A 22,126-nucleotide genomic window follows, 5' to 3' on the forward strand; every position below is an offset into this window, starting at 1 on the left:
ATGTTGCGTTTGTTGGGATCCGATGAATAGAGAATACTTGTTATGTTGATTATCAAAGTTATGCTTATGTGTTGTTTATGATCTTGCATGCTCTCCGTTATTAGTAGATGCTCTGGCCAAGTAGATGCTTTTAACTCCAAGAGGGAGTACTTATGCTCGATAGTGGGTTCATGCCCGCATTGACACTGGGACAATGTGATGTAAAGTTCTAAGGTTGTGTTGTGTCTGTTGCCACTAGGGATAAAACATTGATGCTATGTCTAAGGATGTAGTTGTTGATTACATTACGCACCATACTTAATGCAATTGTCTCGTTGTTTGCAACTTAATACCGGAGGGGGTTCGGATGATAACTCCGAAGGTGGACTTTTTAGGCATAGATGCAGTTGGATGGCGATCTATGTACTTTGTCGTAATGCCCAATTAAATCTCACTATACTCATCATGATATGTATGTGCATTGTCATGCTCTCTTTATTTGTCAATTGCCCAACTCGTAATTTGTTCACCCAACATGCCGTTCGTCTTATGGGAGAGACACCTCTAGTGAACTCGTGGACCCCGGTCCAATTCTCTTTACTGAAATACAATCTACTCGCAATACTTGTTCTATCGTTTTCTCTCGCAAACAATCATCTTCCACACAATACGGTTAATCCTTTGTTACAGACAAGCCGGTGAGATTGACAACCTCACTGTTTCGTTGGGGCAAAGTAGTTTGGTTGTGTTGTGCAGGTTCCACGTTGGCGCCGGAATCTCCGGTGTTGCGCCGCACTACATCCCGCCGCCATCAACCTTCAACGTGCTTCTTGGCTCCTCCTGGTTCGATAAACCTTGGTTTCTTTCTGAGGGAAAACTTGCTGCTGTGCTCATCATACCTTCCTCTTGGGGTTGCCCAACGAACGTGTGAAATACACGCCATCAGTGCGCCGTGTGTAACTCACTTATGAATTGTGGTGTGTTAGTACCTCCTATGAATGCTCACGGTGACGGTGTGGGGTGTTTATTAGTACTTGGGAATACGCCTTTGAGGTGTGCTTTTGCACACTTGCCCAATGAAATTGAATTCTCTATCCAATAAGAGAGTAGTATGATGAAGTGCTTATATTTATATTCAATTATGATTGCAATGTTGAGAGTGTCCACTAGTGAAAGTATGATCCCTAGGCCTTATTTCCAAATATCGAATCTCCGTTTATTTACTGTTCTATTGCATGTTTACTTGCTGCCATATTTATTTCAGATTGTTATTACCACTCATATTCATCCATATTACTTGTATTTCACTATCTCTTCGCCGAACTAGTGCACCTATACATCTGAAAAGTGTATTAGGTGTGTTGGGGACACAAGAGACTTCTTGTATCGTAATTGCAGCGTTGCTTGAGAGGGATATCTTTGACCTCTACCTCCCTGAGTTCGATAAACCTTGGGTGATTCACTTAAGGGAAACTTGTCAGCTGTTCTACAAACCTCTGCTCTTGGAGGCCCAACACTGTCTACAGGAATAGAAGCGTGCGTAGACATCCAGCTATTTTCTGGCGCCGTTGCCGGGAAGGTAAGGTAAAAGGTATTCACATCCTCCGACTACTAAGCTATTTCCTAGCACTGTTGCCGGTGTGTGAGTGCTCGAAGCTATTTTCTTTAGATCTTGCAATTGCATCTTTTTGTTTCTTGTTTTTATTTTTCACTAGTTAGGCATAATGGAAAACAACAGTGAGCTTTTTAATCTATTTCCTGAAATAAGACATGAATTATGTGATGCGAAAACTAAAAAACCTATGGAACCTTATTTGCATGCTAGTAGCAATGTTATTAGTATGAACGCAATTACTGCTAATGCTATGGAGAAGTCTAATCTTGGGGAAGCTAGTCTTTATGATCTCTTTAGCTTCCCATCTTTAGGGGAGAAAATTTGTTCTGATAATACTTTATCTCCCATATGCGATAACTTTGATGATGCTTGTGATATTCTAAATCCACCTACTGAAAATATTCCTTTCAAGATACCCATGAAAATTATTGAACGTGTTATGGATAACCGCTATGAAGGGGATGGAACTGTCCATCTTGGAGATCATTTACTGTTTTTGCATGAATTATGCGGGTTATTCAAGTGTGCAGGTATCTCTATCAATGAAGTTAGGAAGAAACTATTCTCTATATCGCTGTCTGGTAAAGCGGCGCATTGGTATAAATTGCTGAAGAATGGGGATTCTCTTGATTGGAAGGATATTGTGCCTCTATTTTACTCTAAATTCTATCCTCCAAGTGAAATTCACAAAGACCGGAACCGCATATATAATTTCTGGCCTCATGATGGAGAGAGTATTGCCCAAGCATAGGGGAGATTGAAGTCTTTAATGCTCAAATGCCCCATTGATGGCATGTAAGACACACGTCCGTTGGGAACCCCAAGAAGAAGGTGTGATGTGTACAGCGACAAGTTTTCCCTCAGTAAGAAACCAAGGTTATCGAACCAGTAGGAGTCAAGGAACACGTGAAGGTTGTTGGTGGCGGAGTGTAGTGCGGCGCAACACCAGAGATTCCGGCGCCAACGTGGAACCTGCACAGCACAATCAAAGTACTTTGCCTCAACGTAACAGTGAGGTTATCAATCTCACCGGCTTGCTGAAAACAAAGGATTAGATGTATAGTGTGGAAGATGATGTTTGTTTGCGAAGAACAATAAAGAACAATTGCAGTAGATTGTATTTCAGATGTAAAGAATGGACCGGGGTCCACAGTTCACTAGTGGTGTCTCTCCCATAAGATAAATGGCATGTTGGGTGAACAAATTACAGTTGGGCAATTGACAAATAAAGAAGGCATAACAATGCACATACATATATCATGATGAGTACTATGAAATTTAATCGGGGCATTACGACAAAGTACATAGACCGCTATCCAAAGCATGCATATATGCCTAAAAAGTCCACCTTCAGAGTTATCATCCGAACCCCTTCCGAGTATTAAGTTGCAAACAACATACAATTGCATTAAGTATGGTGCGTAATGTAATCAACACAAATATCCTTAGACAAAGCATTGATGTTTTATCCCTAGTGGCAACAAGACATCCACAACCTTAGAACTTTCTGTCACTCGTCCTGCATTCAATGGAGGCATGAACCCACTATCGAGCATAAATACTCCCTCTTGGAGTCACAAGTATCAACTTGGCCGGAGCCTCTACTAGCAACGGAGAGCATGCAAGAACATAAACAACATATATGATAGATTGATAATCAACTTGACATAGTATTCAATATTCATCGGATCCCAACAAACACAACATGTAGCATTACAAATAGATGATCTTGATCATGATAGGCAGCTCACAAGATCTAACATGATAGCACAATGAGGAGAACAAAACCATCTAGCTACTGCTATGGACCCATAGTCCAGGGGTGAACTACTCACACATCGATCCGGAGGCGATCATGGTGATGAAGAGACCTCCGGGAGATGATTCCCATCCCCGGTAGGGTGCCGGAGGCGATCTCCTGAATCCCCCGAAATGGGATTGGCGGCGGCGGCGTCTATGGAAGGTTTTCCGTATCGTGGCTCTCGGTACTGGGGTTTTCGCGATGAAGGCTTTAAGTAGGCGGAAGGGCGGAGTAGGAGGCGTCACGAGGGGCCCACACACTAGGGCGGCGCGGGCCCCTCCTTGGCCGCGCCGCCTTAGTGTGTTGCCACCTCGTGGCCCCACTTCATATCCTCTTCGGTCTTCTGGAAGCTTCATGGAAAAATAAGACCCTGGGCGTTGATTTCGTCCAATTCCGAGAATATTTCCTTTGTAGGATTTCTGAAACCAAAAACAGCAAAAAATAGCAACTGGCTCTTCGGCATCTCGTCAATAGGTTAGTGCCAGAAAATGCATAATAATGACATAAAGTGTGTATAAAACATGTGAGTATCATCATAAAAGTAGCTTGGAACATAAGAAATTATAGATACGTTTGAGACGTATCACCCATTCATGAGCTTCCTGGTAATATCATCATTGATAATTTCTATGCAAGACTTTCTTTTCAAGATAAAACCTTGCTGGATACTACTTGTTCTGGATCATTTACACGCAATGAAGAAGAGTTTAAAAGGGACCTTCTTGATCGGATTCAGGAGAATACTGAAGGATGGGAGAACAACAAAGGTAAAGAGTCAGGTATAAATTATGAATATGAATGCATTAAGTCTTTCATTGAAACTATTGATTTTCAAGAGCTTAGTGCTAAATATGGTCTTGATCCTCAAATTATGGTCGATTACTATAAAGCCTTTTCTTCTCATATTAACGTTCCTAAAGAAAATTGGTACATGTATCATGAACCTTTCAAAGATACTTGCATGGAAAATGAAATTGTTATTAATGATTGCAATAAACATGCCCAAATTTCTGAAAATACTATTTCTTATAAGCATGTTAATTTTTATGGAATGCATAGGCCTTGTGGAATTAATCAAATCGAAGATGAATATTGTATCCATCATAGGAATGAAAAGACTAGAAAGTGGTTTAGGGCTCTAGATGATCTTGGTGAAAAAGTTTGTGCCCTCTATCCTTTTATTTGTGAACTTTGCCATAGAGTGGGTCATTTTAATTTTCAATGCTCCTCCAATGATAATTCGAACCCCATGAGTGCTGCAAATTTGTATTGTGATGATGAAATTACTCCTAATCAGCATGACGAACTTACTTTATTTTTGTGGTGTGAAGAGTTATCAAGAAAAATCTCTTTGTTACCTATGAGTGATCTTGATATTGATGATGTCCTGCATGGGTGTCTTTCTTATTGCATTGATAATTGCCATACAAATACTTACATACAAAATATTTTAGAAGATGACACTTTGCCAAAATATGATAGGACCGCTGTGTGTTTTGAACTTATTAATGAAAAGGAGGAATTCTCCGAAGTTTCCTCTATTGTTTCTGGAAATAAATCAGGTTATGTGGAGAAGCCTCCCATCAAGCCTCTCCCTCCTAAAGAAGGGAACGAGGAGAAGGAAAAGAAGAAGAAGAAGGGAACGAAGAAGAAGGAGAAGAAGGGAAATAAAAAGAAAGAGGTAACGGCATATCCCCGTGTGTATGAGATAACAATAGGTAACCGTAAGTATGTTGCTCCTAATGATTATTATGATAATGAATCTGAGTACAATGATCTTCCTATGCCCTTTACCTACATTAGTGATCATGATTTAGAAGAGCACACTACTTTTGATATTGACAATCTCTGGGAAACTAAATTCTGAAAATGATGATGTTAATAATTGCCATAGTATTAGTATTATCCATGCTTCTTCCCATAATGATATAGAAAGCTTTAAGCTTGGGGATGAGGTGTTTGAAAATCCTTTTGCTACTGATGATTATATGTTTGATACATCTCCTTCTAGTAACAATGATGGTAAGGTAACAGATGAACATACTGTGGAAGATAACTATTCTATTTCTTATGATGACACTATGCCTCCAATCTTTGACAATTATTATAAAGAATGCTATGACACATGTTATAATTATCCTTATGAAACTTGTCATAGTTATGGTGGGATCGCTAAAAATCATTCCCTTAGTATGCAACTTGTTTACAATGTTCAAATTCTTGATAATGATCCTGCTCCAATTACTATTAATGAGAAGAGTTTTTCTTATGCCAAAATTAATGATACTTTTATGCATATGAACCATGATAAGAATGTTTTAAGTGATGGGTATATTGTGGATTTCATCAATGATGCTACCGAAAGTTATTATGAGAGAGGGAAACATGGTTATATGCATCTTAATAATTAATATTAAGTTTCCCCTCTCTATGTTGAGAATCTTGAAGTTACTCGTGTTTTATCTTCCTATGCTTGTCACTTTGCTCCTCATGAATTTATTTGTGTACAAGATTACGTCCCATAGGAAGTGGGTTAGACTTAAAAGTGTTTCATACTTGCTTTTTGATGCCCTCTTTGCTTCAACTCTCATCCTTATGTGTGCATCATTAAAATTGCTGAGCCCATCTTAATGGCTATAAAGAAAGCACTTCTTGGGAGATAACCCATGTTTTTATTTTGCTACTGTTTTGTTGTGTATTGGAAGTTGTTACTACTGTAGCAACCTCTCCTTATCTTTATTTTATTGCATTGTTGTGCCAAGTAAAGTCTTTGATAGTAAGGATGATACTAGATTTGGATTACTGCGCAGAAACAGATTTCTTGCTGTCACGAAATTTAGCAGCCCCGTCTGTAGGTAACTCAGAAAAATCTGCCAATTTACGTGCGTGATCCTCAGATATGTACGCAACTTTCATTCAATTTGAACTTATTCATCTGAGCAAGTTAAGTTCCCCAGAAAAATTCGTCTTTACGGACTGTTCTGTTTTGACAGATTCTGCCTTTTATTTCGCATTGCCTCTTTTGCTATGTTGGATGGATTTCTTTGTTCCATTAACTTTCAGTAGCTTTGTGCAATGTCCAGAAGTGTTAAGAATGATTGTGTTACCTCTGAACATGTGAATTTTTGATTATGCACTAACCCTCTAATAAGATTGTTTTGAGTTTGGTGTGGAGGAAGTTTTCAAGGGTCAAGAGAGGAGAATGATACAATATGATCAAGAAGAGTGAAAAGTCTAAGCTTGGGGATGCCCCCGTGGTTCATCCCTGCATATTTCAAGGAGACTCAAGCATTTAAGCTTGGGGATGCCCAAGGCATCCCCTTCTTCATCGACAACTTATCAGGTCACCTCTAGTGAAACTATATTTTTATTCCGTCACATCTTATGTGCTTTACTTGGAGCGTCTGTGTGCTTTTATTTTCGTTTTGTTATTTTCATTCTCTGAATAAATTCATGCTTGTATGGGAGAGAGACACGCTCCGCTCGTTCATATGAACACTGGTGTTCTTAGCTTTACTTTTAATGTTCATGGCGAAGGTTGAAACTGCTTCATTCATTGTTATATGGTTGGAAACAGAAAATGCTTCATGTGGTAATTGGTATAATGTCTTGAATAATTTGATACTTGGCAATTGTTGTGCTCATATAGATCATGTTTAATCTCTTGCATCATGTACTATGCACCTATTAATGAAGAACTACATAGAGCTTGTTAAAATTTGGTTTGCATGATTAGTCTCTCTAGAGTCTAGATATTTTCTGGTGAGGTGTTTGAATAACAAGGAAGACAGTGTAGAGTCTTATAATGCTTGCAATATGTTCTTATGTAAGTTTTGCTGTACCGGTTCATACTTGAGTTTGCTTCAAACAACCTTGCTAGCCAAAACCTTGTATTGAGAGGGAATACTTCTCGTGCATCCAAAACCTTGAGCCAAAAACTATGCCATTTGTGTCCACCATACCTACCTACTACATGGTATTTCTCTGCCATTCCAAAGTAAATTACTTGAGTGTTACCTTTAAAAATTCTATTCTCTGTCTTTGCAATATATAGCTCATGGGAAAATAGCCTTAAAAACTATTGTGGTAAAGAATATGTAGCTTATGTGTCTTATTTCTTATAAGTTGCTTGTTGAGCGGTAACCATGTTTCTGGGGACGCCACCAACTATTACACCTTTGTTGAATATCATGTGAGTTTCTATGCATGCTCGTCTTGTCTGAAGTAAGGGTGATTTATCATGATCAAATGGTTTGAGTATGCATATTGTTAGAGAAGAACATTGGGCCGCTAACTAAAGCCATGAATCATGGTGGAAGTTTCAGTTTGGACATCAATCCTCAATCTCTTATGAGAATATTATTTGTTATTGAATGCTTATGCATTAAAGAGGAGTCCATTATCTGTTGTCTATGTTGTCCCGGTATGGATGTCTAAATTGAGAATAATCAAAAGCGAGAAATCCAATGCGAACTTTCTCCTTAGACCTTTGTACATGCGGCATAGAGGTACCCCTTTGTGACACTTGGTTGAAACATATGTTATGCAATGATAATCCATGTAAATCCAAGCTAATTAGGACAAGGTGCGAGCACTATTGGTAATCTATGCATGAGGCTTGCAACTTATAAGATGTCTTATACATAACACATATGATTTATTACTACCGTTGACAAAATTGTTTCTATGTTTTCAAAATGAAAAGCTCTAGCACAAAAATAGTAATCCATGCTTCCCTCTGCGAAGGGCCATTCTTTTACTTTATGTTGAGTCAGTTTACCTACTTCCTTCTATCCTAGAAGCAAACACTTGTGTCAACTGTGTGCATTGATTCTTACATGTTCACCTATTGCACTTGTTATATTGCTTTATGTTGACAACTATCCATGAGATATACATGTTACAAGTTGAAAGCAATTGCAGAAACTTAATCATCCTTTGTGTTGCTTCAATGCCTTTTACTTTGAATCTATTGCTTTATGAGTTAACTCCTGTGCAAGTCTTATTGATGCTTGTCTTGAAAGTACTATTCATGAAAAGTCTTTGCTATATGATTCAGTTGTTTAGTCATTATCTTTACCATTGCTTTGAATCACTTCATTCATCTCATATGCTTTGCAATAGTATGATCAAGATTATGTAAGTAGCATGTCACTACAGAAATTATTCTTGTTATCGTTTACCTACTCGAGGGCGAGTAGGAACTAAGTTTGGGGATGCTTGATACGTCTCCAACGTATCTATGATTTCTGATGTTCCATGCTAGTTTTATGACAATACCTACATGTTTTGCTCACACTTTATAATGATTTCATGCGTTTTCCGAAACTAACCTATTAATAAGATGCCACAGTGCCGTCCTCGTTTTCTGCTGTTTTTGGTTCCGTAAAGGCTGTTCGGGCAATATTCTCGGAATTCGACGAAACAAAGACCAAATATCTTATTTTTCCCGGAAGGTTCCAGATCACCGAAGGAGAGTCGGAGACGGGCAAGGGAGGCCCCACACCACACCTGGGCGCGGGCCCAAGCCTGGCCGCGCCACCAGGTGGGGAGGGCGCCCTGGTGCCCCTCTTGCGCCGCCTCTTCGCCCATATAAGCCATCGTGACCTAAAACTTCGATACCGATTGACGAAACTCCGGAAAGACTCCGGGACGCCGCCGCCATCGCGAAACTCCGTTTCGGGGGACAGAAGTCTCTGTTCCGGCACCCTGCCGGGAGGGGGAATCGCCCCCGGAGTCATCTCCATCAACACCACCGCCATCTTCATCGCCATCGCTGTCTCCCATGATGAGGAGGGAGTAGTTCTCCCCCGAGGCTTAGGGCTCTACCGGTAGCTATGTGGTTCATCTCTCTCTCCCATGTACTTCAATACAATGATCTCATGAGCTTCCTTACATGATTGAGATCCATATGATGAGCTTGTAATCTAGATGTCATATGCTATTCAAGTGCTTAATTATGTGAACTTTGGGGTTACTGTGACCTCGGTGTAATGGTGAAAGTGTGTGCGCCGTGTGTAACTCCCTTATGAATTGTGGTGTGTTAGTACCTCCTATGAATGCTCACGGTGACGGTGTGGGGTGTTTATTAGTACTTGGGAATACGCTTTGAGGTGTGCTTTTGCACACTTGCCCAATGAATTTGAGTTCTCTATCCAATAAGAGAGTAGTATGATGAAGTGCTTATATTTATATTCAATTATGATTGCAATGTTGAGAGTGTCCACTAGTGAAAGTATGATCCCTAGGCCTTATTTCCAAATATCGAATCTCCGTTTATTTACTGTTCTATTGCATGTTTACTTGCTGCCATATTTATTTCAGATTGTTATTACCACTCATATTCATCCATATTACTTGTATTTCACTATCTCTTCGCCGAACTAGTGCACCTATACATCTGACAAGTGTATTAGGTGTGTTGGGGACACAAGAGACTTCTTGTATCGTAATTGCAGGGTTGCTTGAGAGGGATATCTTTGACCTCTACCTCCCCGAGTTCGATAAACCTTGGGTGATTCACTTAAGGGAAACTTGCTGTTGTTCTACAAACCTCTGCTCTTGGAGGCCCAACACTGTCTACAGGAATAGAAGCGTGCGTAGACATCAACGGGCCATGGGCCATGAAAGCCGGGTCGTTTGTTAGCCTATGCGGCCTTTTGTGCGCCGGAGAAGGAACCCATGCCCCATCGTTTGGTTGTCCATTTCCAGTCCATCTTGCACGCAGGAAAATATGAATCAACTGTTTGGTTGCTTAAATCACAGCTCCATATCCTTACCACAATTCAAATAGGGGTTGGATTACCATGCCATGGCATATTACATACGATCAGAGACCACTCAGAAGAACACGATCCTCACGATCAGCACGATGAGGAAGGCGATTTTGTAATCTTTGACCCGGCTGGGACGTACCTCCGACAGTGCTCCTTGTAGAGCATGTACTTCCTCCGGTCGCAGCTGTGCTAATGGCACTGCCTCATCGATGGCCTGATCATCCGGGAGCTCCTCTTCCAGAAAGGTGAGGTAATCTTGCTGTGCCTCCTCCAATGTTATATATCCTCGGTAGCTGTTGTTGGAGTAGCCATTGACCTGATCTTGACAGACTCTCCATGAGCTGTAGATTCCTCGAACCCGCCCGCGAAACACCACATATCACTAGCATGGCATAAGAAGTTATCGATCATAACCATGAAGAGCAATTCAGAAAAGAGCAATAGAACAACACAAGTGTTGACAGCAAATGATTAACTAACAGGGGCATGCATGATCATTCCAAAAGTTGATCAGAAGTTCATCCTACACTACCATGGTGTCGTCCTACCACCACAACAAAAGTGGGTGTCATCCTAACACCGCAAAGTTCACCATCACCTGAGGGGTTAGTATATACCAGCTCATCATACTTACAAAAGGGGGCCATCAAATGTTTTTCATCCCTACCTACTTCCAGAATTTATATCATCATCATCACCAGCTCCATGCATGCATCCCTGAACCACCGCCTCGAAGGCACCACTACACATTTGAGTGGTACTTGCCAAGGTAGTTCCTCAGCCAGAGGATGCGGTGTGGCTCGATCGTGCTGACGAAGCTGGAACCCTGGGCCTTGTGGTCGAAGAGTTGGCTGAGGGCGGCCATTAGATCATCCTTGGGGAAGCCAAGCATGTCCATGACCGCATTGTACAGGTCAGGGTGCATTTCCGTGGGCTTGTTGTTCCTGATGGCCTGTGCCACGTCCTTCACAGCAACAATCATGTTGGTGAAGGCCACCAGCTCGTCATCGGCGAAGGCGCCTCTCTTCCTCTTGCCGGTGCTCACCTTCTCAGGGGCGTCAGTAGCCTTCTCAGGTGCCCCATCGAGGTTGACCGTGTCGGACTCCTTGGTTTCAGCATCCTTAGGTGCAGGATTTGCAGCAGCCGAGCCCAGGGACTCACTAGATTCCATGGCGTACTTGCCGGTGGCGAGAACGAAGGAGAAGATGGTATGCATCTTGTCGTATTTGGCGATGGGCACATTCAGGAACTCCACGTCCTTTGGGTGATCCTACGATGCAAAGGGACAATGATGTTAGTTCTGCTCGTGGCTGATCACAAAAGTTAGTGAGCAGGACTGAGTTAGTGAGGTTCTCACCGCGACGTGCCCGCAGTAGTGCTCACCCTCAAGGACGATGCTTTTGGTGTCCTCGCACCACTGAGCACCGCTTAGATCACGGAGCCTGCTAATGGTGAGCCACCTCTGGCTCCTCTTCCTCAGGTGGTTGTACACCTAAGTGGAGCAGATGGACACACCATAGTGCTAAAAAGGCCCTTCGTCACAGAATTGAGGTGGACTTCCTTGAATCCTTTGTTAGTTCTCACTCCGCTCTAGATCAAGCCGCACATCTTCTCCAACACGAAGCTGGACATGAATGGTAGCCATTTCATGGTGGCATTCCTTTCCAGCCCGGTATTCAAGGCCCTATCTGCTTTCCTACGGTTCTTGTTCTTATTTGTGGTGGCCAACCTAGCGGCGACCTCTGCCGCTACCTGAGCCACCAGGTCAGACACAGGCAGAGGGGTGACCGCCACCTTGGACTCATACGCGGGATGTGAATCGGGAACTTGCGAAGAGATCTGAGAGTCCCCAACGCAGACAAGCGTCTGCCTAAAGTCATCACAGAAGGATTCCTACACACATCGTAGTATATCCTAAATCAGACAAGCAGTTGATTGCAACGGTGAATAGCACAAACTAGACCAACAATCATCCTAAATCAGACAAGTAGGTCATTGCAACTGTGAATAGCACAAACCCTTGCAAGATCATGGTAGGTGAGCACATTGTGGACTCACCCCTGCTACAAGGCTAAACCCTAGACAAGATCTGACTACTCCTAACCTGGATCTAAACATTACCGAGGTACGGAGATAAGGGATGGCTTACAGTCATCGCCGGAGGTGAAAATGCGTTGGACCAGGAAGTAGATGAAGTAGGCCAGATCTACTCGCCGCCGCCACCGCTGCTGCAACCGTCGCCGACCGAAGATGCGTGCGCCTCTTACCTACTTGCCGACGGGAGGAGGAGCTCGAAAGTTGGGGGGAGAGTGGAGGAAGGGGTAGAAATAGGCCATGGGGCGCGGTGGGAGGTGATAGAATCCTTCCCGCCCCCTTTTTGCTTTTCGCCGATGTGCGCCGCAGCTCCCGTCATCTTCATTCTCGTCTCGCCCGTGCGCCGAAGATTCCCTTTTGCATCAACGGGCGTGAAGATTTGCCTGCACCGCTAGAAACTGCCGAACCGGGAGTTACTCCAGGACCTGGCCCGACACTGCTTTTAGAAGTGGTTCGTGCAAGAACGCGACTCGATCTAGACAACCAAACGAACCAAAAATTGCTGGGCCGATGCGAGTCAAGATCCCATGCAGTACCAAATGATCGGTTAGAGAGTCCGCCGCGGTGGGGAAAGGGGCAGGGCGCCATGGCTTTGGCTTCGGTGTCAACCGGTCGGTGTCGCGCGCGTCGGTGTCAGGGGAGACGACGGACGCGAGTCCCTACCAGCCTCAATCTTTCACCGCGCGGCCCGTGCTATATATACGACCGGTCCTGGATGTGTCTCGGTTGCAGCTTGCACACGTCCGGTACAAGAGAGCGAAGACACTGTATCAACAGCAACAACACAACAAGAGACCATCGACAACGAGCTCAGGTAGCTGTTTGTTGGTCCGTCAGAGATCGACGGAGGCTTTGAAGGCCGGTCACCATGGGGAAAGGCCGAGCACCCTGCTGCGCTAAGGTGGGGCTGAACAAGGGCTCCTGGACGCCGGAGGAGGACATGCGCCTTATCGCCTACATTCACAAGTACGGCCACGCTAACTGGCGAGCCCTGCCCAAGCAAGCAGGTACCTAATGGCTCGATCTGTACTATCTCATGCAAATTTTCCTTAAGAAGAATTCGGCTGATATCTGTGAATTGTTTTGACAGGCTTGCTCCGGTGCGGAAAGAGCTGCCGGCTCCGGTGGATCAACTACCTAAGCCCGGACCTCAAGCGCGGCAACTTCACCGCCGAGGAGGAGGAGACTCTCATCAAGCTGCACAACACGCTCGGCAACAAGTACGTTGTAATTGCAAGGCCCAGGTTGAGGCTCGATCAGCTGCCTCTTTTTCAGCGAACTAACAATTGCATTCGAACTATTGTTGTATAGGTGGTCAAAGATCGCGGCGTGCCTGCCGGGGAGGACGGACAACGAGATCAAGAACGTCTGGAACACGCACCTCAAGAAGCGGGTGGCGGCCAGCGCCGGCGAGCAGAAGAAGACTGGCGGGGCCAAGAGCAAGAAGAAGGCCACTCGCGTCAACTCGCCGGTGCCGTCAGCGTCGCCTTCCTCGTCAACGACCACGGTGACAACAAACAGCTCGAGCGAGCAGAGCAACACGAGCAAGGAAGAAACAGAGCTCGATAAGATCGAGATCCCCACGCTGGACTTCGGCTTCGACTTCGACATGTTGCTGGACACCGTGCCTGATACGCACTGCCCGGCCATGTCGGCGCCGACCTCGTCCTGCTCGTCCGCGTCCCCGCCGTGCGTGGTGGACGACGTCGAGGTCGAGCTGCTCGATCTGCCGGAGATCGACATCGTGCCGGAGCTCTGGAACATCATGGACGGCGACGGTGGCGCCGGCGCCTGCGTGGAAGCGGCTCAGGTCCCGTGGAGGAATGCGGCGCCGTGCCACGGCGACGGAACAGAGGCGGGTGCCGCCACGGCCGACGACGGGAAGGAATGGTGGTTGGAAGACCTGGAGCGGGAGCTGGGCCTGTGGGGGCCCGTCGAGGACTACCAGTACCAAGCCCTTTCGGGTCTCGTGGGCCCGCCCTCTGCCAGCGTGGACGGCCCACTGTCGTGCTACTTCTAAGCTGGCCCCGTCGCCGGCACGTCGTCCCTGGAACCTGAAGCCTATGCTGTTCTCACCTCGGATATCACGATGGATTTATGAGGCCACTCCAGCCGTTCGATCCTTAGTATAGAAATCAAACAACGCGATCGAACGGCTACAGCTGATCAATGCTAGTTCAATACACACGTATGAAAAATCCCTGTGTACGAAGACTACACAAAAAGGAGAGATAGTTAGGCTAGGATGCACATAGAGCACACACACAAGAAAAAAGGTTGCTTAAAATAATTCTTGGGGAGGAGCTAGTGTGTCAGGGTGTTGGGCAGCAGCAAAGGTGTGGCAAATGACACCACAAAGGAGTCAAGATTTCCGGTGCTAATTAAGTTAGCCTGGAATGTAACTTAACCTCACTTTGCGATTGGTAGACATCAACGACTAATAACCATGTGTATGTGTGTATGTTGCTTTCTCCAAACTAAATTATGTTGCATATAACATTTAGTCAGAGATAAAATTTGATCAAACATATATGAAAAAGTGTCAACATTTGTAATATAAAACCTATGTTATGAGAACCATCATGAAATATATGTTCATGTTGTATGCACTAGATATTGCGAAGATTAATATTTTTTTAATATATGGTTAATCACTGTAAAATTTGACTTTGACTAAAAATTAGAGCATCTCCACCGGCGGCCCTCAAATAGGGGTCGGCAGGGGCGCCGGCACTGCCGTATGGGGGGCACCGGCACTGCATCCTCTATTTGGGGATGCAGCTCCCACATTGGCGCCAACAAACCGGCGGCCCTGATAGATTTTGAAATTAAAATAAAATTTTGAAAACAATAATCGTACGAAGTTCGAACGAAATTTGTACAAATTTAACGCGAATTTAAACTAAAAAAGATCTAGCGGCGCCGGGAGTCGAAGGCGCTGAAGTCCAGGTCGTCGACGTCGTCGCTGGATGCCCTGAAGGACTAGCTATCGTCCTCGTCGGCCTCCTCCTCATCAGCCTTCTCCTCCTTTGGTGCCGGCAGCTCCGATGGTCCGATGAGGTCGACGAAGTTGGCGCCATGGTCCCTGGCGGACCACACGGCCGCCTACCGTGGGTCGAGCGTAATATGCCGGTAGTCCTCGTCGACGGAGCGGCAGAGCATGAACTTTAGGCCGGGGAATTCCTCCTCGTTGTCGTCACCACGGAGGGCCGCCTGCGCCTCCTTCTCCCACCATTTCTTCTTCGCCGGCGGAAGTGGTGGCGAGGCCGCGGCGTCCTCCTCCTTGACGCGGGGGCAGTGGCCCGGCCCCGTCGTCCGACGGGCCGGAGCAGAGGACGCGTGCCTCGCCTCGTCGCGGATGACGACGCCTCCGGAAGGAGGTGTGGGCACGGCCGAGCGCGTGTGAGCGACGGCAGACGACGTTCCGATGCGCGGGATTCCGAACGCCGCAGTCCTTTCCTGCGCCCTCTGCAGAGTCGGCGCCGCCGGCGCCATGCACGCCGCCTGCAGGAAGTACAGCATGTCCCGTTGCCTGTCGCCCGCGGACGCGATGGCGGAAGCCGTACTGACGAAGTGTGGTGTCGATGTCGCGGCCGTACCACCAGGCATGGCGGCCGACGGTGTTGAAACGGCTGCGCGAGCAGTCGGTCGCCCGCGCGAGCTCGATGGCATGCTCGTCTTCGAAACGCCGTGCCCAAGCCGGTTTGTCGGCTGGGATGTCCGGCAAGTTCCTCACCTCCAGCGTCATCAGGCTCCGCCGTTCCCTGGCGAGGGCCCGTGTCTGTGGTCCTAGCGGTGGCGACGGTGGCACGACGAAGCCGCCGTTGGAGACGTGCCAGCCGTGCGGTTGTTTGTACAGTACTGGCACGGGGATGCGGTGCCAGTACAGTACGTCGGCCTCGTCGAGGCCGAGCTGCAACGAGCGGACCACGCCGCCGCTGCCGCTGGCCTCGTCGTTCTGCGCCATCATCGGTGGGGTGCGTGGGAGGTTTGCGCGGCGGTTGGACGGCGGCGGCTAGGGTTGGAAGGCGGGGAACAGAGAGAAGTGCGCGCTGCTGGGGTTTTAAGGGAGGCGGCGGACGCGCATTGAAGGCGCGTGGGTAAGGTAGGTGGATGCCGCGTGGCCAGTCGCCGCCCTCGCCGCTTGGGTTTCCACACGGGAGGTCATTAACGCCGACGACCAACCTCCCCGCGCCGTTTCCGATGCGAACCGTCGCGTCCTCTCGCTGACAAGGCACCCCCACCCGCGAAAACCGTTGTTCCGCGAGGCGCCGGCGCGCCCGATTTGCGCCCTTCGCCAAGGCGCCGACACGGGGTTGCCAGCGCTTTTATTGGACTCGAAAAAGCGCCGACGTCGTTTAGGGCACACCAGTATGAACACATTTTCACTGCCGGTCCCTAAAATGCTATCAGAACCGTTATCGGGACCACCGTTGGAGATGCTCTTATGTTCAACATATTTTGGAACGGAGAAACTAGAGAGTAGGAAGTATTGGTTAAAAAAAAAGAGTAGGAAGTATGTGCACCCGTGCGTGCCGTCACCGTGATGCAAGCGTTCTATCATCGAATTCCTACTACCATTTCGGCGCGGCCAATCCGCTGGATTCTGGCTTTTAGACTATGTGCATATATGCCACTAACTTTTGGTGCTTTTGACAATCTGATGTATGTTAGTATGCCTGTCTCCTTCACCTTTCTCATTCGCTGCTCATGTTTTCTACTTCTCCGATTCAGCCTTTTGCAAGTGTATATTTGTTTGTTGTCGTGTCATAGAGAGTGAGCTAGTTGAATGATTGATTTACTAGGGCCTGACATCATCGGAGAAGATGACATGGAGGTAGGTTACCTAACCTGAGATGAGATCCAAGTAAGGTACGCAGGTACCGGCGAATGGTTGAGTAGGGGACTCTTGGACTTGAGGTGCGCAGGTAAGAGAACTAGAAGAATACTACCCATTTGCATTATAGAAACAAAAGAATCATCACTATACCTTGTGAGAAAATCTTATACTACTATTAGAGAACGGGAGAAGTATTTTTAACAGACAGTTACTCCTAAAGAAATCTTGACTATCTGGTTAAATATTACACAAAACAAAAGAATTTATTTAGAAAAGACACTCGAAGAGCATCTTATATTTAAAACCTATCAATGAAATAAAACTATATATACGGCATACAACAAGACACTGAATGACCAACAAAAAAAATTACATCAAAAATCATACGCCTTCTTCTTCCTTTGTTTTGTTCATCACACGGGGAAGTTGAGATAGGGACACGTGCAAACGTGGCTGATGTACAGGACTTTTTTTTGCGAAACACATTACAATCAAAGACATTCACACATACACGCACACACTCACCCCCATGAAGGCAGACACGCACACCCTACACACCTATGAGCATCTCCGAGAGACTGCGTCGAAGACTTGATCCGACGGGTCTTGAGATTGACGAAGTCACCATAGGTGCCTCGCTATCGACGAGAACGTCGCCTCCTTTTTTTCTTTCAAAATGGAGATTAAAACCCCGGCTTCTGCATCATGATGATGCACACGGCCTTTTATTAAGAGAGTCACAAGTAGTACAAAGTTTATTACATCTCAAGCATCACCCAGGATTGATACAAGAATTAACCAGCGAAAGAATCAAAGCAAAATTAGACTACACATCAATGTAGCCGCCTATTGTGCCGCCAACCAGCCTGGCACAAGATATCATGAGTGCCGTCTAGAGCCGTGTGCATCCAGTAGCCATAGCATCCCGCTGTCCCTCCGGTGACAGTAGAGCCCACAACTGAATCCAATGTGCCACCATACGGATAACCTGCAAAAAATGAAAAGATTGTTTTTTTTGTTAAAAATAATATCATTCCTCGCCCTCCATATAGACCAACATAAGGCCGAAACTCCAACCCGGATGAAAGCCTTAGAACGTCGCCTCCTACTGAAGAACAATAATATTACATCTTTATGAGACACTAATGACAGGTTGGTTTTTATGTACAAGACTTCAAAAACTGAGATTTAAACCCTGATGTGCTAGGAGGTACCACTGCCCTCATAATCATCCAATGACAGGTTGGTTTTTAGTACAAGACTTCAAAAACTGCAATAATCACTTGTCGCAAACAACGATATCTAGTAGTCGCTGAAAGAATATCGGTTGTGGCAGCAGCTCACCTAGCACATACTTAGAACCCTTCACAACGAAAGAAATTGTCGAATAGCTGCGCTAATACCAACCAATTATTTAAAAAATGAAACAATCTGACGGCACAAATTAAGGAACTCTCACCGGCCCTTGGTTGACGCTGAAATAGACGCCCACGGGGTATGAAGAGGCCAAAGAGATCATATTCCAATGCGCCATCATCGCCACAACCTAGCCGACGCCAATAATAAGGAGACAAAAGACAAAGAAAAACACACCCTGCAAGAAAATAAATAAAATGGACGGGTCTCAAGAAAACAAACTTACCAATGGCACGATCTATTTTAGTCGCATTTATTTTCATGTAGTATTTTTTAGAGACATTTTTCAGTAGTCAGTGAAAGGATATACATATTAAAATCAGGTACAAGGTCTTTTCACTAGTGAGAGAATAATCGGAGAATAGGGGAAAAGGGGAAAACATGAGAAAATTCCGTTCTCCCTCCCACCCACCCGGGTGATTTATGGTTAGCCGTTAGCTCCCGCCACCACCAGATCCCAGTCAAGCAAAGCCCGAGCGAGGGGAGGATGGCGGCGTCTGCGAGGGGAGGATGGCGAGGGATCTCGATCAGGCGCCTTAGTATGGCGCACGTGTGTGGCAATGGTGCCCGACGCATAGCGAGATGACCTCCTTCATTGTTTGTGTCTTCCTCATCGATGCAAAGGGATCCGATCAATGGTGGTGCTGGTTCCGCCTCGCGGCGGTTTCCTGTCGCCGGATTGCTTGGCCTATGGGGTGTGGCGGTCCAAGGTGAGGAGGATACGATGGTCTAACTGTTGAAGTGGGTGAGGATGCCTCCATCAATGGCGACGCCCGTGGGTGTCATATTCCTTGTAGGAGGCCAAGGTAGGGCCACCTCTCGCTCTAGTGATTCCGAGGGAAGCCTCAGATCCGGGGGAGGCCATCATCGACGATGGAGCCAATGGGTGGCGTGGTCTATGTTGGAGGCGTTGTGGGGTTTCCTTGATCAGTTGATGGCGATGTATGTGTCGTCATCCCCATGGGGGCATCATCTTTTGAGACATACATCGGTTGGACGTAGAAGTGGATGGCTTTGGTGGCTAGGCGGCGGTGTTCGCGTGCCTTGCACGTGGGGACCAAAGTGGAGTGGCATATACCGTCTACGATGATAAGTCTCGGCAGCATGGTGGAGCGGGGTCTCTATTGCGAGCATGTGACGGTGGACACATGCAACAAGGTGGCACTGTCTAGCGTCGTGGTGGCGTTGACGATAGGAACAACGAAGTTTGTGTGAATCTTTTCTCTCAATATTTTTAGGCGGTTCGATGGAGGTGATGGCTTATATAGAGTGTACATGAGGTACTCGCTAAGAGTTAGCTACACCAGATGAGCGCACCCATTTCGCTTAGGGGGTGTGTCGGCGTACATGTTCCTGGCTCCTAGTTGATGGGGGATTTCACTGTTTTCTAGGCATAAGGCCATGTCGACACGATCTTCACCCACTGTTGGGTTTGTAGGTGTTGCGTAGTGGATTTAGATATTTTGATGTATGCTCTTTGTCCGTATTTTATTGAATAAATTTAGAAAAACCATATGTATCTTTACGATGTAGAGGCCATGTGTCTGATCCTTGATACGCCTCCGACGTATCGATAATTTCTTATGTTCCATGCCATATTATTGATGATACCTGCATGTTTTATGCACACTTTATGTCATATTCGTGCATTTTCTGGAACTAACCTATTAACAAGATGCCGAAGAGCCAGTTGTTGTTTTCTGCTGTTTTTGGTTTCAGAAATCCTAGTAACGAAATATTCTCGAAATTGGACGAAATCAAGATCCAGGGTCCTATTTTGCCACGAAGCTTCCAGAAGACCGAAGAGGAGTCGAAGTGGGGCCACGAGGAGCCGCCACTATAGGGCGGCGCGGCCCAGGTCTTGGCCGTGCCGACCTGTAGTGTGGGGCCCTCGTGTGGCCCCCCACATTGCCCTTCCGCCTACTTAAAGCCTCCGTCGCGAAACCCCTGATGCGAAAAACCACGATACGGAAAACCTTACCGAGACGCCGCCGCCGCCAATCCCATCTCGGGGATTCGGAGATCTCCTCCGGCACCCTGCCGGAGAGGGATTCATCTCCCGGAGGACTCTTCACCGCCATGGTCGCCTCCGGAGTGATGAGTGAGTAGTTCACCCCTGGACTATGGGTCCATAGCAGTAGCTAGATGGTTGTCTTCTCCTCATTGTGCTTCATTGTTGGATCTTGTGAGCTGCCTAACATGATCAAGATCATCTATCTGTAATGCTATATGTTGTGTTTGTCGGGATCCGATGGATAGAGAATACCATGTTATGTTAATTATCAAGTTATTACCTATGTGTTGTTTATGATCTTGCATGCTCTCCGTTATTAGTAGAGGCTCGGCCAAGTTGATGCTAGTAACTCCAAGAGGGAGTATTTATGCTCGATAGTGGGTTCATGCCTCGCATTGACACTCAGGGGAGTGACAGAAACCCCTAAGGTTGTGTTGTGCTTCGTTGCCACTAGGGATAAAACATTGATGCTATGTCCGAGGATGTAGTTATTGATTACATTACGCACCATACTTAATGCAATTGTCTCGTTGTTAGCAACTTAATACCGGAGGGGTTCGGACGATAACCTGAAGGTGGACTTTTGAGGCATAGATGCAGCTTGGATGGCGGTCTATGTACTTTGTCGTAATGCCCAATTAAATCTCACTGTACTTATCATGACATGTATGTGCATTGTTATGCCCTCTCTATTTGTCAATTGCCCGACTGTAATTTGTTCACCCAACATGCTTTTATCTTATGGGAGAGACACCTCTAGTGAACTGTGGACCCCGGTCCATTCTTTTATACTTGAAATACAAATCTGCTCGCAATACTTGTTTTACTCGTTTTCTTGCAAACAATCATCTTCCACACAATACGGTTAATCCTTTGTTACATGACAAGCCGGTGAGATTGACAACCTCACTCGTTTCGTTGGAGCAAAGTATTTTGGTTGTGTTGTGCAGGTTCCACGTTGGCGCCGGAATCTCCGGTGTTGCGCCGCACTACATCCCGCCGCCATCAACCTTCAACGTGCTTCTTGACTCCTACCTGGTTCGATTAAACCTTGGTTTCTAACCGAGGGAAACTTGCCGCTGTGCGCATCACACCTTCCTCTTGGGGTTCCCAACGGACGTGTCAATTACACGCATCAAGCAAATTTCGGCGCCGTTGCGGGGAGATCAAGCAAATTTCGGCGCCGTTGCCGGGAGATCAAGACACGCTGCAAGGGGAGTCTCCACTTCCCAACCTCTTTACTTTGTTTTTGTCTTGCTTTATTTTATTTACTACTTGGTTTGCTGCATTATATCAAAACACAAAAAAATTAGTTGCTAGCTCTACTTTATTTACTATCTTGTTTGCTATATCAAAAACACAAAAAAATTAGTTACTTGCATTTACTTTATCTAGTTTGTTTTATTTACTACTGCTGAAATGGCCACCCCTGAAAATACTAAGTTGTGTGATTTCACTAGTTAGGCTTAATGGAAAACAACAAAAATATGAGAGATCTTTATGAACTTTATCTTGAATTAGGACATGATGTGTTTGAAGAGAGAATTAAAAAACCCATGGAACTTTATATGCATGCTAATGGGAATGTTAT

General features: G+C 45.8%; 1 protein-coding gene across 1 annotated transcript; it reads left to right on the forward strand.

Moving 5' to 3' along the window:
- Window positions 1-13,133: 13,133 nt before the first annotated feature.
- Window positions 13,134-14,285, forward strand: LOC124678361 (myb-related protein Zm1-like). Its single transcript, XM_047214263.1, has 3 exons — window positions 13,134-13,272; window positions 13,356-13,485; window positions 13,577-14,285. The coding sequence occupies exons 1-3, from the start codon at window positions 13,134-13,136 to the stop codon at window positions 14,283-14,285; spliced, it is 978 nt and encodes a 325-aa protein (XP_047070219.1).
- The last annotated feature ends 7,841 nt before the right edge of the window (window positions 14,286-22,126 follow it).

Source organism: Lolium rigidum, chromosome 7 (genome assembly GCF_022539505.1).
Source record: "Lolium rigidum isolate FL_2022 chromosome 7, APGP_CSIRO_Lrig_0.1, whole genome shotgun sequence".
NCBI classification, from domain to species: Eukaryota; Viridiplantae; Streptophyta; class Magnoliopsida; order Poales; family Poaceae; genus Lolium; species Lolium rigidum.

Coding starts and splice junctions, on each gene's coding strand:
- LOC124678361 (XM_047214263.1), top strand. CDS start 13,134: ATGGGGAAAGGCCGAGCACCCTGCTGCGCTAAGGTGGGGCTGAACAAG. Junction 13,273..13,355: donor AGCCCTGCCCAAGCAAGCAG/GTACCTAATGGC, acceptor TTGTTTTGACAG/GCTTGCTCCGGTGCGGAAAG. Junction 13,486..13,576: donor CACAACACGCTCGGCAACAA/GTACGTTGTAAT, acceptor ATTGTTGTATAG/GTGGTCAAAGATCGCGGCGT.